Consider the following 20,595-nt stretch of genomic DNA (forward strand, 5'->3'; position numbering starts at 1 on the left):
AGGTTGTTTCCATGTCTTGGCTGTGTAAATAATGCTGCAGTGAACATGGAGGTGCAGAGGTCCATTTTTGAAGCATGACTTTTTTATAGATACTACCCTGGAAGAAAGAGAAGCTGGAGGTAGAATAACCAGCTGGTTCTTGGCCCAGGCTCTGATCAGTGATGTGTGAACACTTTTAAATATTCTGGTTCCAGTGATCATGCTTCAGTAGATCTGTGAGTGACTACAGTCAAGGAAAACTTATAAGTTCATGCTTCAGAGTTCCCTCTGCTCCAAACACATAACAATATTAAGACACAGAGAGAAAAAATTAAGATAGCTACTCTCAAAACCAAGATTTAAAATTTATGAAACATAAGAGTTCTTAAGATAATGCCAGAGTCATCTTGAATATGGCTTCTGGGGTAGTTTGCTTAACTGTAAGAGCTATAAAGAGAAATCAAGAGTTTGAATGGGCCCTCTTTTTTTATTTATCTCCTTCCTCTATGTACATCTCTTTGTCTTTCTATCCTTACTAATATTTAGGTTTACCAGCAACATCTGTAAATTAGAACCAAATTGTTAAATATAAAGTACAGCCTACTTATGGGAAAATAGTTTTTGACCCTAGACTGGGTCTTTTATTCTGTTCTTCACTGGAATTATCTACTTTTATTACTTTCAAAATGAACTGTGATAAATAGTTAAGGTTATAATAAAATACAAATTTAAATGAAATCCTTTTCCTTTTTTTTCAACTTTTTTGTGGTAAAATTCATATTCATATAGTTTTGAATACCTTAATTTCTATGTTTTCTTTACTTTTTTCAACCTAGGTTGTAGGTAGTATGGATGCCCACCCAAGCAGATACTGTGCTACAGTAAGAGTTCAGAGACCCCGACAGGAGATCATCCAGGACCTTGCCTCCATGGTCCGAGAACTTCTCATTCAGTTTTATAAGTCAACTCGGTTCAAACCTACTCGTATCATCTTTTATCGGGATGGTGTTTCAGAGGGGCAGTTTAGGCAGGTTGGTTGCCTGGGATTCTCATCATACTGTGGTTAAATCAGATACTGTGTTTATAATATGGTGTCTAGTTCTGAAGTTAGGAGCCTTAATTGAGAGTTCTTAAAGTCAAATTTTGATACTTCCTTAGATTTTCCCTTTTAAAATATTTACTGGATATGTAAGCCTTGATCGCTAAGACCATGCTCTGATAATAGTTAAAATGGAATAGAGAAGTATAATTAGCTGTGAGGTGATGAGTTTAAGAAATTCTAAGTCTAAATCATTGTCTTACTTTGAAGTATGTATAGGAGAACAACTGACTAGATCAAATCTTTCCATTTCATCTTCTCTAGGTATTATATTATGAACTACTAGCAATTCGAGAAGCCTGCATCAGTTTGGAGAAAGACTATCAACCTGGAATAACTTACATTGTAGTTCAGAAGAGACATCACACTCGATTATTTTGTGCTGATAGGACTGAAAGGGTAATCTTACATTTATTGTAATACTATTATAAGCAAAGATTATCTAACATAGTTCATAGAGCACTTAACAAAGGCTCTCTGCCAACAGCAGAGTTTCTGATATATAGTAGTGGGTTACAGCAAAGCAGATTGATTATGAGTATAGAAGCATCAAAATAAGTTAATTTTTAACTTTCTAGAATTTCTAGTAACACTCCAAATGTTCAAAATCCCATTATACTTTTTTGTTGTTGTGAAGAAACTCATAGTTTTAAAATTGTTCTTTTTATTCATATTTTCCTTAAATGTTCAGAAGAAAAAAGGTATGTTCTATTTTTAAAATATCTTGTAAAAATTAATTTTACAAGCTAGGGACATTCTAGAGTGATTAGTGAAAATTCATGCAAACTAACTTTCATTTTCAGTGCTCTGCCCCCATCCTGCAAACCTTAGAGCAGAGAAATCTGAGGAGTACAAGGGTCAGTGTCCCCTTGGGAAAGGGGATCAATAGAAAAGACTGAAAAAGAAAGGAGTGTGTCTTGTCTTTGGTACATATTTGGTCTTTGATTACATTCGTTGTGTAGCTTTGGGCAAGTAACTTAACATCTCTGTGCCGGTTTCTTTCTGAGCAAGGTTTGGATAATATTAATATTTGCCTTATTTGGGTTTTTGAAAGGATTTTTTTTTAATTAAAATATGTAATGTACTTAGAACGGTGCTTGGCACATGCTAAGCACTCAGTGGAGGTTACCTAGTTGTAGAGTGGTGGTAATGGTGGTAGTGATAGAGAAAAAGAGGGCATAATGGCAGGCACTGTTCTGGATATTTTTTATAAATTTAACTCATTTAACCCTCACAAACAACACTATGAGGTACTTATTATTATTATCCCCATTCTTCACAGTAGGAAACTGTGGCACATGGAGGTTAAATTGGTAGAGCTAGGACTCAAAATAGGCAGTCCGGCTCCAGAGTACTCTTAATCACTGTCCTGTACCACATCTCTAATAGCAGTAATGATAGTTTTATTTTGGCCTCCATGTTGTTAAAGGCCTGTGCCCCAAATTACATTTCTGTACCTAGAAAACCAAAGGTTTCTTCAAAAGTTAGATCAGGAAAACCTAAGTTAGATTTAATGATTTCTTGCAACTGATGTTTAATTGTGCCTTTCCTTCATTTGTTTGCTTCTCTTTCATCTTTGCTCTAAATCTACTAATCACAATAAATGAGAGATAATTATAAATGAGGAAATAGGCACAGAGAGGAACATACTGTGCCCTAGATTTCATGACTAGAAACTGGTGGAGCTCTGATATGAACCCAGGCATTCTGCCGCCTCTCTAAAGAGAATAAAATTTTTAAATATATATTAATTAGGAGACTTGTATGTTAAGAATAGGCATAATTTAGTAGTTTATGAACTGTTTTCTTTATTTTGTGATTTGGTGAAGCTAGCTGGTTGGTCCACACAGATATAACTCCAGCCACCACCTGGTAACAGTCCCTCACACAGCAGAAATAATGTCTGAGTCAGTAAAAGAGTCTGATTTGTTAGCCTTGTAAACCTCGACTTACAATTAATGATTTTAAATATGTTAGGGATAAGGAGGTAGAGGTAAGTATATATATGCATTTAAAGTGTTTTATTAGGAGACTTTCATTATCAGGAGTTTCGAACTTTTTCATTTACATCATGTATTACTCAGAGAAAATCATGGTGTCTGTTTTCTTACAAGATGTTGAAACTGCTAATATGAAATAAAAGAAATAGGGCCTTTGCAGTCATTTCCATGTCTGACTCTCAGTTATGCCCTTTATTGTATGCTATTGGCCAAGTTATTTTGTATTCCTGAGGTGTAGATTCCCCCCAGACAAATGGGAATAATACCTAACTTGCAGGATTATGAGGATTAGAAATAACGTATGTAAAGTACCTGACATATAAATGGTTAACAAATGGTGACTCTAGTTGATGCTGTTGTCAGCATTCTTTCCCTCTAAAAATCTAGGGTTCTCTGAGAAAAATGCTAATTTTCATAAAACTGCACATTCAAGAGTACCTGCTCTGCACAGATGTCACAAATTGGAGCACTTAAAGTAACTTTTTTAAAAAAATGTTTTAAGTTTTCTACCCGTATTGCGATCAACTACCGGCTAAGCATCAGTAGAGACTAATAGCTCTTTGTTATCAGCTTTCACTTTCAGCAACATTTAAGAATAGGAACTAGGACTAGAATAAGGTCTGCTCTTAATGCCTGCTTAAGTAACATTTCAAGCCGGAAGTAGTGAAACATGGAATCGGCCTATGTATTTATATCTTTTTAAAAGTGCTTTCAGACACATTCTTTACCTTTGTCTTGTTTGTTTAAACTTTGACCAAACAAATCTAGGTCGGAAGAAGTGGCAATATCCCAGCTGGAACAACAGTTGATACAGACATTACACACCCATATGAGTTTGACTTTTACCTCTGTAGCCATGCTGGAATACAGGTGAGCCTATACTTCGGGTGAAATGTTTTTATTCAGGAACTTCTGTTCTTAGGCATGTTTTTTTAATCTCAGAAAAAAGAGAAAGAAATATTCTTCTCTGCACTTCCGATTGTTTCCACATGAAATTAGATGAAACTTTCAGTAACTAAATCATATCCCCTTTTTCACCTTGAGAGAGGGACTTATTTCTACGAAAGTACCAGAATATAAGTATTTTAATAGAAGGCATCTCCCTAAACTATGTCCTTAATTTAATGTAAAACTTCAAAAAAAATCTAAAATACCTGATTGTTCCTTTGATATATTCTTTTTGATAATAATACTTCATAGAAAACTTTGACATTTACTGGCAGATACTGAGCATGTGAAAGAGTTTAGTTGTAGAATTACAGCTTTAAGTTTCAGTTAAATAATTCTAAGTCTTTTCTTATTTTCAGAAAATCTTTTTGTTAATTTGTTAGCTATACTTAGTAAAACATAAGCTGTCATTCAGTGCTTCTCAAACTTTCCAGCAGCAGAGAGTGAATCCACATTCGCAGGATATCTGAGAGAATGTAGCCCAAAACTATTTTAGTTTACTTGCCATTGATTAAAATAGAAATTTCAGGAAGATGTACCTAACTGTATATCTGAATCTTAAAGCTTTATATGTCCCACATACACTAACCCCAGTTTCACTCTTAGGGCTTTAAAATTATTGTCCTACTCATTTATATATGTTCTTATAACCCCTCCTGTTTACAATCAATGTGGTATATTTTCATGGTGGGTGGTAACAGTCAGCAAAACGAAGTTAAAAGTACCTTCTGAGATAAAATCTATTATCATTCGAGTACATATTTTAACCTTAAGTTTCTCTCCATGTATCCCAAGGAACCCTACTGCTATGACTTTTTAGTAAATATAATGGAGGGGGAAAAAAGATTCTCTATTCACGTAAATTTTAGAAATGCTGGTCAGATTGTTTTTTTACTCTAGAACTTTTGGATACCATTGATATGCAAATGGTTATTATGAATTTTCAAGACAGGACTATTTCTCCAATGTATTTAACCAGAAACTTTAGGGACCAATATTTTGGGGGGACACCAAATTGAAACTTTGCTCTAGTCAGCAAATAACCAGGAATATTTCACAGGGACTTTCTGGGCTTTCTCTAGTTGCAGTGAGCGGGGGCTACTCTTCCTTGCGGTGTGCGGGCTTCTCATTGCAGTGGCTTCTCTTGTTGCAGAGTACAGCCTCTAGGCATGCGGGCTTCAGTAGTTGCAGCATGCAAGCTCAGTAGTGGCAGCACATGGGCCCTAGAGTGCACGAGCTTCAGTAGTTGCAGCGCATGGGCTCAGTAGTTGCGGCGCACGGGCTCTAGGGCGCACGGGCTTCAGTAGTTGTGGCAGATGGGCTCAGTAGTTGTGGCTCACGGGCTCTAGAGCACAGACTCAGTAGTTGTGGCGCACAGGCTTAGTTGCTCCATGGCATGTGGGATCTTCGCAGACCGGGGATCGAACCCATGTCCCCTGCATTGGCAGGCAGATTCTTAGCCACTGTGCCAACGGGGAAGTCCCCAAAGACCGTTCTTTACATGTCTTCCCAGCTTTATTAGACTTATCGAACTTCTCTGAGATCAAAAGGAGGAGTCTTATTTTTTAACAGCTAAAATTAAAATCGAATAATTCCTAACCAGTATGAGATAATTTTTTTGTATCACTACTTTTAACTTTACCAGTGAACAACAGATCCTTTAACAACGTTTTGGCCAAATTCCGTAACTTCTTGACATTTATGTTGGCCATATTGGTGTTTACAGCTTAGTTCCATTTCCTCCCCTCCCCATTTTATTTTGAGATAAAATTCCCATTCATTTTTAAAACTTAAATTTACAAATAAAATTAAAGCTTGGTGTTTCCCTTCTACCCTCCGTCTGCCCAAGACAGGCTCTAGAGCTTTGGTCCCAGTGTTTTGAGTAGGGGAGGGGACCATGGCCTGCCTCTGAGATACCTCCTTCCCCTCCTCCTTCTAGGACTCTAACTCATCTGGTACTGCTGACTGCCAGAATGTCAGTAGTGGGGAGATGACACAAGCCTTTCTCTAGTCCATTCTGATTCTTTCTAATCCCTTAGCCTCCATGGAGCTGAGGACCCTCAAAGGGCAGCAGTGTCCTTCTTTAGCCCCATCTGTGGTATAGACCCCAGCCCCTTCTTTAGGTTAGATATCCCATTGCATGGCTCCATGACCCCTCCTTCTCTACTCAACTTCATTTTTTTAGACTCCCAGAACTGCTTCCAAGAGCTCTCATCGCTCTAGCTGTATGGAGTTGGGAGAGTGGGCCTATGGACTCTGAGCTCAGGAATAATCCAGTTGGGGAATGAGATGGGATAGTCTCTCCCTTTCTAACAGGCTCTCATCTTTACAACTGATTTTCTTGGAGTGCCCCTTACATGTCTTTAGGGGAGAGAGAGTGCCTTTCCTCACAACTGAAATTCTGTATTTTCACAAAACTCTCAATCTCTTCCTATATTGAGAGGATAGGGGTAAGATGAGAAGAGGCCAGAGCCCGGGACTGTCCTGAACTGTCTCCTCTCGGTGAGCCCTTGAGGGAGGGTAGCTGACTCCAAAGGGTTGTAGCTCTTTAGAATGTAAGATGCTTAGCACCTTTAGTCCCCTTCTTTGGACCTTAGTTGAAATTCTAGGACAGCAGGGAAAAAAAATCCTACTTACCATACTGTTAGAAACACATTAACCGAGTGGAGCATGTGACCCCTCTGACCCACCAAAGGAAATTCTTCTGAAGCCATAAATGTACCTGTTGAGGAGGGGCAGCGTCCTAAATTATAACTTCCTAATATGAATCTCCAAAACTTCGAAGATGTTCTTCACTGTGATTTAACATTCCTTTGACTCCACTTTAATTAGCTCTCTCTACCATTTTCTGTGGGTTCCTAATTTGGTCTGTTGCCCCACCACTCAGCACATGACCCCTTCCTTTTTTCTCAGTAAGAAATTATATTGTCAGTCATGCCTACTTTCTTCCCTCCTTTCCCACAGGAAAAAGGGTCAACCTGTAGGATTGTTCTCATTCACTCTTGCCTGCCTTAAGTTGGCCTTAGTTCACCAGTTATCCTCTTTCGTATGTCTTCAGTCTCTTTTAAGCTTCTGATTCCATTCCCTTAGCTTATAGTTATCCCCGTCCTAAAATACAGTTCCTTGCTCCTGCTGTTCTCCTTTAAGGTGCTGTCTTCCTACCATTTGTCACCAAACTGTTCTTAAAAGGATAGCCTAAGCACACTCACCAAAATGGCTGAAATTTTAAAAGACAAACAGTATTAAGGATATAGAGCAACTGGAACTCTTATACTCTCCTGGTAGGAGTGTAAATTAATGTGAACATTTTTTAAAATTGGCTGGCATTATCTACTAAACTTAAATATATGTATGCTCTATGACCAGGATTTCCACTCCAAGCTAGCCAACAGAAATGCATACCTATATTCACCAAAAGATAGTATGTTAATATTCATAGTAGCACTGGTCATAATGGTCAGTACAAAAACTATCAGTACAAACAGTTCAAATGCCCATGATCAGTAGATTGGATAAATAACTATACAAATGTGATTTATACGACAGTAAGAATGATACAACAGTATGTATGAATTTCACAATGTCAAATCAAAGAAGCTAGACCCAGAGGGTACATACATTATAAACTTCAAAAACAAGCAAAACTGATCTATGATGTTAAAAGTCAGGTTACAGGGAGCAGGGTGGCAGGTAGGGTAGTGACCCTGAGAGGGCACAAAGGGGCTTTGTGGTTGCAGTTAACCTTAGTTTCTTGATTTGGGTGCTGGTTTCATGGGTATATTCTCTTTGTGAAAAATTCATCAGTCTACATGTATGGTACATGTATTTTTCTCTATATATATTTACTTCTATAAAAGGTTTACATTAAGAACAAAAAAGACTACACTTATTTCCTCTTCAACTTATAGCAAACTGCCTTCTGCCCCACCGTTATTGCTCCTTGATCTCTGTAACTTCTGACTCTATTATAATCACGCACTCATCAAAACCATCTACCATTTGGCTTCCACTACACATTTTATCCTACCTGTCATCTTACCCTTCCATTTTTTCTAGGTTTGGTTCTTCTTCCACCCACCTTTTAAAATTTTAAGTTCAGGGAATTCCCTGGCGGTCCAGTGGTTAGGACTCAGCTCTTTTACTGCTGTGGGCCTGGGTTCAGTCCCTGGTCAGGGAACTAAGATCCTGCAGGCTGTGCAGCACAGCCAAAAAAAAAAAAATTTAAGTTCAAGTAATATTTATGACTTTGAAATCTCTTTTTACAGATACAGCTTTTCTCCTGATTTCCAGATCTTGAAGTTATTTTTGATTGCACCTTCTCACCTGCCACCCTTATCTAATGGAATCCCTGAACTCTACAGAATCTATCTTCTCAGTCTAAGACCTATCTCTTATTCTTTTTTTTCTTTTTTGGCTGTGTTGGGTCTTCGTTGCTGTGCGTGGGCTTTCTCTACTTGCGGCGAGCGGGGGCTACTCTTTGTTGCAGTGCATGGGCTTCTCATTGTTGTGGCTTCTCTTGTTGTGCAGCACGGGCTCTAGGCACGCGGGCTCAGTAGTTGTGGCTTGTGGGCTCTAGAGCGCAGCCTCAGTAGTTGTGGCGCACGGGCTTAGTTGCTCCGCGGCATGTGGGATCTTCCCAGGCCAGGGATCGAACCCATGCCCCCTGCATTGGCAAGCGGATTCTTAACCACTGCGCCACCAGGGAAGCCCCTATCTCTTATTCTTATCCTCACTTCCCCTGCTTAGTTCAAGTTCTCATTATTACTTTCCTATATAATTACATGATGATCCTGGGTGCCCTCATTTAGTCTGTTCTCATTAGATTAATTAAAACAGCTAAGATCCGGACTTCCCTGGTGGCGCAATGGTTAAGAATCTGCCTGCCAATGCAGGGGACACGGGTTTGAGCCCTGGCCCAGGAAGATCCCACATGCCGCGGAGCAACTAAGCCTGTGTGCCACAACTACTGAGTCTGTGCTCTAGAGCCCGTGTGCCACAACTACCGAAGCCTGTGCGCCTAGAGCCTGTGCTCCGCAACAAGAGAAGCCACCACACTGAGAAGCCCGCACACCGCAATGAAGAGTAGCCCCCGCTCGCCGCAACTAGAGAAAGCCCACGGTGCAGCAGCGAAGACCCAACCATAAATAAATTTATTTAGAAAAAAAAAAAAAGCTAAGATCCTATCATTCATCTGCTTAGTGCTTCACATCCATTGAAGGTGAAGTCTCATCTTCCTAGGACAACCTATAGACTCAAGTCCTTATATCCACTATCCTGCTCCCTTCACTGCTGCTATACCCTCAGTCTCTCTGTCTCTCACTCTTTTCTCCCATTCTTCCCTCCTATTCTTCCCTCCTACTCCTTCCCTCTCCTTTTCTCTTCCTCTGTGTATGACTGTCTCCTCTCTTTTACATACACAAACATACAACACAGCTGCAGCCATTCTAAACTACTTTTAGGTAATTCTCATAAGTATCCTGTCCATGTTGCTTCCGTAAGGAAGTATTTCTTCCCTAACTTACTCCTGCTCATCCTTTAAGACTCATCTCAGACATCAGCTCTTCCCAGTAGTCTTTCTTGTATCCTTCCCCAAGACAAGTGTCCCTCTCTGCACTGCCTGAGCACCCTGTGCATACCTTTTTGTTGCACTTATTACACAGCATTGTAACCAAGCTTTTGTTTCTCTCCCCTTTCCACTAGTCTATAAGGTCCCAAAAGGCAGAGGTTATTCATTCAATCAACAGATATTTATTGTGTACCTCTTAGAAGATAGGTGTTGATACTAGGTATGTGGAGTGAACAAATAACAGAATCCTTTCCTCTTTTAGTTTATTGGGGGAGATTTATTAAGTAAGTCATCTCACAAATACATACTTATAAATTGGGTTAGGTGCAATAAAAGGAAAGTAAAGATAGGAAGAGAGACTTCAGTGCGGAACTGATTTAGATTAGATTGGGAGATCACAAAAAGCTTCCCTGAGAAATGACATTTAAGATAAGATCTTGAGGAATGAGTAGGAGTTAACCAAGCCAAGAATGAGGAAGAGGCGCATATACAGGCCCTTTTGGTGGAAAAAAATTTGTCCACTGAAGGAATCAAATGCAGGCTGCTGCTGCAGTATGAGAGTAAGTTAGAGAGGTAGCCTAGGCTGGACCTTATGGGCCTTGTTGAGCAAAGATAAGGACTTGGATTTAGTCTAAGTGCACTAGGAAGCTATTAAAAGACTTTAAACTAGACACTAACGTAATTAGGTGTGTGTTTTGTTTTGTTTTTAATTCACTCTTATTTAAGTACTGTTTGTACTGGGGAGTAAGAGTGATATTGAGGACATCAGTTAGGAGTCTGTTAAGCAAAAGATAATGGTGGTTGGGACTAGAATGGTGATGGGAGAGAACTGAATGAATTGTAAATAGTTAGGACTTTAGCCCTATGTCTTCTCTGCGCCTGAAATGCTGTTTCCCCTGATCTTACAAGCCCTCCTTATCATACAGAGCTCACTTCCATGTCTCTTTCTCAGAGAGACAGGCCTTCTCTAACCATGGAAGCTAATGTAGCCACAGACATAGTCAGTCTTCCATGCTACCCTACATTTTAATTCTCTTGATAGCCCAGTTTCTGATGGTTTTATTTATGTGCTATCTGTCTCATCACTGGAATGTGTGTCTTATTCATTACTGTGTGCCCAGAACCTCATACAGGACATGGCATATAGTGAGTGTTCAGTAAATACTGAATGTGTGCATGTACAATATATTATACATGCATTATAAACATACAAATTTGGGGGAGGTAGGATTTGGTAGTAATTTGAACTTTATCCCCAAAATCTTGCACAGTGTCTGAAAAATGATAAATATTTGCTAACGTACGAGCTAATCTCTCTTTTCTCCTTTGCCACTGCCATTTTCATACTTCATACATTCATCATCTCATACCAGCACTAGTGCAGCAGCCTCCTAATTGCTCCCCTTGCTTTTAGTCTCCTCCTGTTTTCTTTTTTTTCTTTTTTTTTTTTTCCATGGGGGTGGTGGTGGTGGTGTTTATTTAAAGTAAAAACAAAAACAGTTCACCCATTTCTCCCACCCCTGCCCCTGGCAACCACCAATCTGTTCTCTGTATCTTTGACCATGCTTTTTAAATTATTTTTCATTCATTCATTTTGATTCCAGATATATGGCATTTGTCTTTCTCTGTCTGACTTATTTTACTTAGCATAATGTCCATATATATATATCACAATTTCTTTATCTGTTCATCCATCGATGGACACTTAGGTTGTTTCCATATCTTAGCTATTGCAAATATTGCTGCAATGAACATAGTGGTGCATACTTTTTAAATTAGTGTTTTTGTTTTCTTCAGATAAATACCCATAAGTGGAACTGCTAGATCATATGGTTATTTCTGTTTTTAATTTTTTGAGGAACCTCCATACTGTTTTCCACAGTGGCTGCACCAATTTACATTCTCACCAACAGCGTAGGAGGGTTCAAAAGGGAACTCTTATGCATTGTTGGTGGGAAAGTAAACTGGTGCAGCCACTATGGAAAACAGTATGGAGGTTCCTCAAAAAACTAGAGTTGCCAAGACTTCCCTGGTGGTACAGTGGTTAAGAATCCGCCTGCCAATGCAGGGGACATGGGTTCTAGCCCTGGTCCGGGAGATCCCACATGCCGCGGAGCAACTAAGCCTGTGCACCACAACTACCAAGCCTGCATTCTAGAGCCTGCGAGCCACAACTACTGAGCCCACGTGCCACAACTACTGAAGCCCACACGCCTAGAGCCCACGCTCCGCAGCAAGAGATACCACTGCAATGAGAAGCCCGCACACTGCAACGAAGAGTAGCCCCTGCTCACCGCAACTAGAGAAAGCCCGCATGCAGCAACGAAGACCCAACGCAGCCATAATTAATTAGTTAATTAATTAATTTTAAAAAATAATAATGAATATAGAGTTGCCATATGATCCTGCAGTCCCACTCTTGGGCATATACCCAGAGAAAACTATAAATAAAAGAGATACATGCAAGGGGCTTCCCTGGTGGTACAGTGGTTAAGAATCCACGTGCCAATGCAGGGGACACGGATTCGAGCCCTGGTCTGGGAAGATCCCACATGCCGCAGAGCAACTAGGCCCGTGTGCCACAACTACTGAGCCTGCACTCTAGAGCCTGTGAGCCACAACTACTGAAGCCCGCGTGCCTAGAGCCCCTGCTCCACAACAAGAGAAGCCACCACGAGAAGCACGCGCACCGCAACAGAGAGTAGCCCCTGCTCACTGCAACTAAAGAAAGCCCACATGCAGCAACAAAGACCCAAAGCAGCCAAAGATAGACAGACAGACAGACAGATAGATAGATAAATTTTTTTAAAAGAAGGAAAGGAAGTGAGGGAATTTAGTAAAAAAAAGGTACATGAGGGACTTCCCTGGTGGTCCAGTGGTAAAGCATCCGCTTTCCAATGCAGGGGACATGGGTTTGATCCCTGGTCGGGGAACTAAGATCCCACATGCCACAAGGCAACTAAGCCCGCGCACCACAACTGTTGAGCTCTCACACCTCAATGAGAGAGCCTGCATGCCACAAACTACAGAGCCCATGCACTCTGGAGCCTGTGTGCCACAACTAGAGAAAGAAAAACCAGCATACCACAACTAGAGAGAAGCCTGTGTGCCACAACTAGAGAGAGAAAACCCACATGCTGCAACAAAAGATCCCGCATGCTGCAACTAAGACCCGACACAGCCAAAAAAATAGAGAAAATAAATAAATTAAATAAATAAAATTTTTTTTTAAAAAAAGAAGATACATGCACTCAAGTGTTCATTGCAGCACTATTTACAATAGCCCTAAATGTCCATCAACAGATGAATGGATAAAGAAGATGTGGTATATATATTACAATGGAATACTACTCAGCCATAAAAAAGAATGAAATAATGTTATTTGCAGCAACATGGATGGACCTAGAGATTATCCTACTAAGTGAAGTAAGTCAGAAAGAGAAAGACAAATACCATATGGTATCACTTAATGTGGAATCTAAAATGTGACACAAATGAACTTATCTACAAAAGAGGAATAGACTCACAGACATAGAGAACAGACTTGTGGTTGCTGGGGGTGGCGGGGGTGATGGATTGGGAGTTTGGGACTAGTAGATGCAAACAATTATATATAGACTGGATAAACAACAAGGCCCTACTGTATAGCACAGGGAACTATATTCAGTATCCTGTGATAAACCATAATGGAAAATAATATAAAAAAGAATGTATATATATATGTATAAATGAATCACTTTGCTGTACACCAGAAACTAACACAACATTGTAAATCAACTATACTTCAATACATTTTTTTTTTAAAAAGTTCCCAGGGAATTCTCTGGCAGTCCAGTGGTTAGGACTTCCACGCTTCCACTGCAGGGGGCACGAATTCAATCCCTGGAATTAAGATCCCGCATGCCCCACCATGTGCCCCCCAAAAAAAAGAGTTCCCTTTTCTGTCATCACCAACACTTGTCATTTCTAATCTTTCGGATAATAGCCATTCCAACAGGTATGAGGTGATATCACATTGTGATTTTGATGTGCATTTCCCTGATGATTAATGATGTTAACCTTTTTTTCATGTGCCTGTTGACCATCTGTATGTCTTCTTTGGAAAAATGTCTATTCAGATCTGCCCATTTTTCAACTGGATTTTTTTCTTTTGCTATGAATTGTATGAGTTCTTTATATATTTTGGATATTAACCCCTTATCAGATACATGATTTGCAAATATCTTCTCCCATTTAGTAGGTTGCCTTTTTGTTTTGCTGATGGCTTCCTTTGCTGTGCAGAAGCTTTTTAATTTGGTGTAGTCCTACTTGTTTATTTTTGGTTTTGTTGCTTTTGCTTTTGGTGTCAGATCAGAAAAAAATCATCACCAAGACCTATGTCAAGGAGCTTATTGCCTATGTTTTCTTCCAGGAGTTTTATGGTTTCAGGTCTTACATTTAAGTCTTTAAACCATTTTGAGTTAATTTTAGTGTATAGTGTATGGTATAAGATAAGTGCTCCATTTTCATTCTTTGCATGTGGCTGTCCAGTTTTCCCAACCCCATTTATTGAAGAGACTGTCCTCTCCCCATTGTAAGTTCTTGCCTCCTTTGTCATAAATTAATTGATCATATATGCATGGTTTATTTCTGGGCTCTATTCTGATCCACTGATCTATCTATGTGCCTGTTTTTACCATACTGTTTAATTAGTATAGCTTTATAATATACAGTCCCCAACATATGATAGTTTGACTATTTTTTGACTTTACAGTGGTGCAAAAGTGATATGCATTCAGTAGAAACTGTACTTCAAATTTTGAATTTTGATCTTTTCCCCAGCTAGTGATATACAGTACAATACTCTCATGATGCTGGGCAGCAGCAGCAAGCCACAACTGCCAATCAGTCACACGATCACAGGGGTAAAAAACTGATATACTTACAACCATTCTGTATCCATATAGCCATTCTGTTTTTCACTTTCAGTACAGTATTCAATAAATTACATGAGGTATTTAACACTTTATTGTAAAATAAGCTTTGTGTTAGATGATTTTGCCCAACTATTGGCTAACATAAGTGTTCTGAACATGTTTGAGTTAGGCTAGGCTAAGCTATGAGGTTTGGTAGGTTAGGTATATTAACTGCATTTTGACTTAGGGTATCTTCAACTTAAAATGGGTTTATTGGAACATAACCCCATCGTAAGTCAAGGAAGATCTGTATAATATTTTATTTCTTTTTCTTGGCTAATTTCACTGGCTAGGACTTTCAATAACTATGTTAAATAAAAGTGGTGAGAGTGGGCATCTTTGTCTTGTTCCTGATCTTAGAGTATGATTGAGTATGATGTTAGCTGTGGGCTTGTCATATATGGCCTTTATTATGTTGAAGTACGTTCCCTCTATACCCGCATTGTTGACAGTCTTTATTATAAATACTCAAATGCTTTTTCTGCCTCTATTGAGATGATCATACGATTTTTATCCTTCATTTTGTTAATGTGGTGTATCACATTGATTGATTTGCAGATGTTGACCCATCCTCACATCCTAGAATAAATCCCCCTTAATCATGGTGTATGATCCTTTTAATGTATTGTTGAATTTGGTTTGCTAATATTTTGTCGAGGATTTTTGCATCTATGTTCATTAGGGATATCAGCCTGTAATTCTTTTCTTGAGGCATCCTTGTCTGGTTTTGGTATCACGGTAATGCTAGCCTTGTAAAATGAGTTTGGAAGAGTTCCCTCCTCTTCTATTTTTTGGAAGTTTGAGAAGGATTGGTATTAATTCTTTGAATGTTTGGTAAAATTCACCAGTAAAGCTGTCTGGTTCTGGACTTTTATTTGTTGGGAGGCTTTTGATTACTGATTCAATTACTAGTAATAGGTCTGTTCAGATTTTCTGTTTTCTGCTTCATCATGATTCTGTTTCTAACCCATCCTCCATATTACTGCTGATGTTACTTTTATAAAACCCCCAATCTTATCACACCCAAAACCTCTCCTGTTAAAAAAAAAGCTGTGCAGTGCTTTCCCTGCTGCCTACAGGTGAAAGTCCAAATTCCTAAGCATGTCATTCAGTCTGATTCCAAATGTTCATTTCAATTTCATCTTTTTCCCCTCGTGCCCCATATTCTGTTGATCCTAGTCTATTAGCTATTCCCCAAATATGCCATGAAATTTTATGCCCCCGTGCTTTTGTTAAGGCTGTTCATTCTCTCCAGTGTCTCCTCACCCTGCCCATCCCATAATGGCCAAATCTCACTCATTCCCCTCTTGGTGAAGAACCCCCAGGGCTCACCCTCACAATTACTTCCTTTGGTATTCTCATATAGGACTAAGTACCAGTAGTACTATAGCCATTTATTAGTTGTTTTATAATTACAGATGCTCTATTTCCTCTACTCCTCTACTGAATTATGTTTCCATTGTTTTGACATTGTTTACTTTGTTTTTCTTTGAATTCACAGTCCCTAGCATAGTGACTAATACATAGGAGCTCAACTAATGTTCTTGTTTTTTTATTATGGTAAAAAACACATAACATACAATGTACCATTTTAACCATTTTTAAATATACAGTTCTGTGACATTAAGTAATTCACATTATTCTGCAGTCATACCATCTTCTATCTATGGAACTTTTTCATCTTCCCGGATACTCTGTACTCATTAAACACTAACTCCCCATTCCCACATCCCCCCAACCCATGGTGATCACCATTCTACTTTCTGTCTCTATGAACTCAGCTACTTCAGGTACCTCATATAAGTGAATTGTACAATATTTGTCCTTTTGTGACTGGTTTATTTCACTTAGCATAACATCATCAAGGTTCATCCATGTTGTAGTACGTGGCAGATTTTTCTTCCTTTTTAAGACTGAATAGTATTCCGTATATATATATATATATATATATATATATATATATATATATATACACACACACATATACATACATACATACACCACCTTTTATTATACATTCATCCATCAGTGGATACTTGGATTGTGTCCACCTTCTGGCTATTGTGAATAATGCTGCTTTGAACCCAGGTGTGCAAATATCTGTTCGAGTCCCTGTTTTTACTTCTTTGGGATATATACCCAGAATCAATTAAATGTTTTTTTAATTGATTATTAAATTAGGATATATTTTGCTAATGTACAAAGCTTGTTTTTTCACTTAGTCTGTGGTGAATATTTATTTAAAAGTTTAGAAATCAGCAGAATATTCCATTGCCTTCTATAGGGTACCAGCCGTCCTTCACACTATCATGTTTTATGGGATGATAACTGCTTTACTGCAGATGAACTTCAACTGCTAACTTACCAGCTCTGCCACACTTATGTGCGCTGTACACGATCTGTTTCTATACCTGCACCAGCGTATTATGCTCACCTGGTGGCATTTAGAGCCAGATATCATCTTGTGGACAAAGAACATGACAGGTAATATAAAAGCATAACAAATACAGATTCTCACCCAAATCCAAGTATGCTCTGTGTGTTAGGATTTTCGTGGGAAATTTCTTTAAGTGTTTACATGTAAGGATGTGCCTCTCTCTTTGCCATAAAGTACTGCCATTTAGAATTAAATTTCCACAGGCTGTTAGAAGAGTCAGTGATCCAAATGAAAAGCTATGATAGAACTGACTGCCCAAGATGAGGGTTCCTATTAAAATGTGCAGTCTGGGCTTATTAGCAATAGTGTGATGTAGTGATTTTGTTGCTTTACCAGATTAATTCAGGGGAGAGATTATTGGTAATAAAAGTGATATATACAGACAAAATTATAGGATGTCTTGGATTTACTTCTAAATAGTCTTGGAGAGGTGAGAGATGTAAAACAGAATTGGCCTTGAGTTAATAATTATTGAAACTGGATGATGGACATGTAGGAGTTCATTATACTGGCCTCTTTTTTTTTTAATTTTTAAAAAATTTTCTACAAATAATATTTTTCAGAATTATTACATCAGAATAGGGTTTGGTTTTGTGTTCACTGCCACTTTTCTTACAGTGCTGAAGGAAGTCACGTTTCAGGACAGAGCAATGGACGAGATCCACAAGCTCTTGCCAAGGCTGTACAGATTCACCAAGATACCTTACGCACAATGTACTTTGCTTAAAAAGTCTAAGAATATTCTCTGAGAGGAAGAACTGGAAGATGAATCAACATACAACTTATGTTTCCAGTGGAGTCAGCTGAGTGGGGATGCCTCCAGCCGTACAGAAACCAACACTGTGTGGGGGCCAGGGCCTGATCTTTATGTTGATACAAGGAAGATTGTTTACTTCATCAAGGAACACAGCACCATTATGCAATATGAAACCAGCCAACTGCTTTTTTGTGCGGTCTCCTGTAGGAAGTATCGCGATCGTTTTGTTTTCACTTTCTTGTAGTCTAACCCTTTTAATGCCTTTACCTCAAGTTGCTTGGCAGCACAACTCTTTGCAAAAAAAAAAAAGTAAAGAAAAAGTAAATGATGGTTTTTTAAAAAACACACCTATATGAATAATCAAAGTGATTGTTCACAATTATGTGTGCAAAAAATGTGCATTCATGTATTCTTGTAAAAGTTATCTGTATATTTTACTTATATACATGCATACTGCATATGCATATATATCTGGATCTACACTGATAGCAGATATATATGTATCTCTGTATATATTTTATAGTTCATTCCATTGGGGAACTTTCTTTCCCTTTTATTATCCTCCCACCACCACTATGATTTCTCTCTCTACCTCCCTTGCCTTCATCACCTACATTTTTTTTCCCTGATGCTACCAGTAACATTCAAATGTTCATGTATCTGGTTCATTTGAATATGAAGCATGGCAAACTAGATTTTTATTTTGCACGCCCTACTCCTGTCTTGTCTCATACATAATTCTGAGTCCTCAACTCTTGGTATTGCTTTCTTAAGAAACTATATATATATATATGTATATATATATACACACACACATATATATATATAAAATATGTTTTTGTGAGAGTGAATGTCTGCCCCCTCCTGCTCTCAACTTACATTTGCCATTTGTGCAATGTGTACATAAGCAGTAGCAACCTAAGCTATTCTTTTTCTTTAGTGAGTTTGTTAAAGCTGCTATAAATATATAAAAAAAAAAACACACAACTTTGTCAGAAGTTGTAACTCTCTTTCTCTATTAGTGATATGTATTCTAAAGTCTTCTGTTTCTATGTGTTATACATGGAAATCCCTTAAAACTTTTATAAAGGGTAAATATTTTAAATGATTGGAACTGTGTAGGGTTGAGGCCTCTGAAATTGGGTGGAGAGAAGGGATTGTGGAGGGTTTTTTTGGTTTTTTTTTTTTTACTAGTTTATTTGCTGCCTCTCATACCTTAATGTGATTTTCATATATATATATTTTTATATATATGTGTGTTGTATATATATAAACATATATGTATGTGTTTTGAAGTATAGCTTCCTTTTCTTTTATATTTATTAGAATAGTGCTTTAATAATTATAGAATCATGCTGGCAACATCTTTTATAGAAATATAATCATGTTTATTTTAAGAACTGACAACTTGTTTTTGCTCTCTTTTAGTGCAATAAGCAGTTTTAAAAGAAAGCTGTGTCTGTTTCACATCTTTACCACAGAGAGTGGGAGAAACAGGCACCTCCATAATTTTAAAAGGGCAAAGTATATAGCCTTAATTTCAGAAGGAAAGTTTTGTAATTTTCAAGTTTAAAGCATGTCTTATAAAAATCATAATGAAAATGAAGGAAGTTAAATTTCCTAAATGAGTGTTAACCTTGAATATTAGAAATAAAGTTGAAGAACTTTAAGTAATGACAGTGACTAGCTTAAGATTTAGAAGATATTTAAATTCTTTGAAAATAGATCATGTTTACTGAAGAATCATACTGGTTAGGTGCCCATTTTCATTTACTAAAATGAGTCAGGAAAATATAAAATGATACTTTAAAAACTTTTTTTGCTAATTCATCACCAGTGTAACTTTCCTTTTAAAATTAGGGTGATGGTGACAAAGGAAGTTAGGACTTTGAGCATTTGAAATGAGTTAAATCACTGAAATGTTGAAAAAAGCTTTGCAAAACTTTTGTTTTATTGACTTCACTTTAAGATATTAAAAAATACTATAAAGCTGTCAAAACCGAGTTTATCAGTAACCTTGGATTCAGGGGAGCTTTGCACTTTGTAACTCATGAAAATTGCATTTTAATTTTTTTTTTTTTTTGCACTGGTTCAGAGTATAGATATTACAGATTGTTTCCAGTGGGCATTGTTGTTAACCTTTCAGAATTCCATCTGCACATGAAAACAAATGGATTAGCTCTGTAGTTTCTCTCTTACTTATAATCCACACTTATTGCCAATTTACTGTATTTTGAGCCTAAAATCTGAGCCCATATCCTCCAACAGGTATGAAATCTTTTGTCCCTCTGCCAGAAAACTAAGAAAGTACTGTATTTTGTATGTTTATTATATTGAAGTGTCTGAAATGCAATTTACAACACTGTTTTAAAGCTCTTTACATAAGGTAATGTTTGTGTAGTGTATACATTTTTCTCCCAACCCTCCCCCCTCCTCCAAAAAATTTCTATAAAGAGTGTATTTTTTTTACATTGAAATTTCACTGAATATAGTCAAGAACATAGGCAAGAGAAGAAAATTGTATATCCTAGGTGGTAAAAACCTGATGGCGTATGTTTGCTCAGTATGAGTAAAACATCTTCCTTTATCAGTGGGAGCTGTACAGATTGATGTGGAAAACTTTAGGGCCCAGGGAAGAACTGTAGATAACCTTTCCCTATTTACCTGCTTTACCTAATTTTCAGTCAGTTAATCTCACATGTGCTAAAGTAAAGCCCATAATTTAAATCTATTTAGAAGGACTTTTACAGAGGAAAAAAAAAATTTTTTTAATATAAAGCTTTACCTTTGAAGTGAGTTCTTTTTAGGGTGCTCTTAGAGTTTCAACATTGCTAGTTTAAAGTTGGTTAACTTG

At 37.9% G+C, this 20,595-nt stretch overlaps 1 protein-coding gene across 4 annotated transcripts in view; it reads left to right on the forward strand.

Moving 5' to 3' along the window:
- LOC132348931 (protein argonaute-3) overlaps positions 1-18,079 on the forward strand; it is a 118,824-nt gene extending 100,745 nt beyond the window's left edge. For all 4 annotated transcript variants that reach the window (XM_059896916.1, XM_059896926.1, XM_059896936.1 and 1 more), the window contains 5 exons: positions 816-1,010; positions 1,343-1,477; positions 3,847-3,948; positions 16,832-17,031; positions 17,603-18,079. In XM_059896916.1, the coding sequence (XP_059752899.1) occupies positions 816-1,010; positions 1,343-1,477; positions 3,847-3,948; positions 16,832-17,031; positions 17,603-17,711 (741 nt within the window). In that variant the 3' untranslated portion in view covers positions 17,712-18,079. The remainder of the gene's footprint in view (positions 1-815; positions 1,011-1,342; positions 1,478-3,846; positions 3,949-16,831; positions 17,032-17,602) is intronic.
- Positions 18,080-20,595: the final 2,516 nt, after the last annotated feature.

The sequence above is a fragment of the Balaenoptera ricei genome, chromosome 1 (genome assembly GCF_028023285.1).
Source record: "Balaenoptera ricei isolate mBalRic1 chromosome 1, mBalRic1.hap2, whole genome shotgun sequence".
NCBI classification, from domain to species: domain Eukaryota; kingdom Metazoa; phylum Chordata; class Mammalia; order Artiodactyla; family Balaenopteridae; genus Balaenoptera; species Balaenoptera ricei.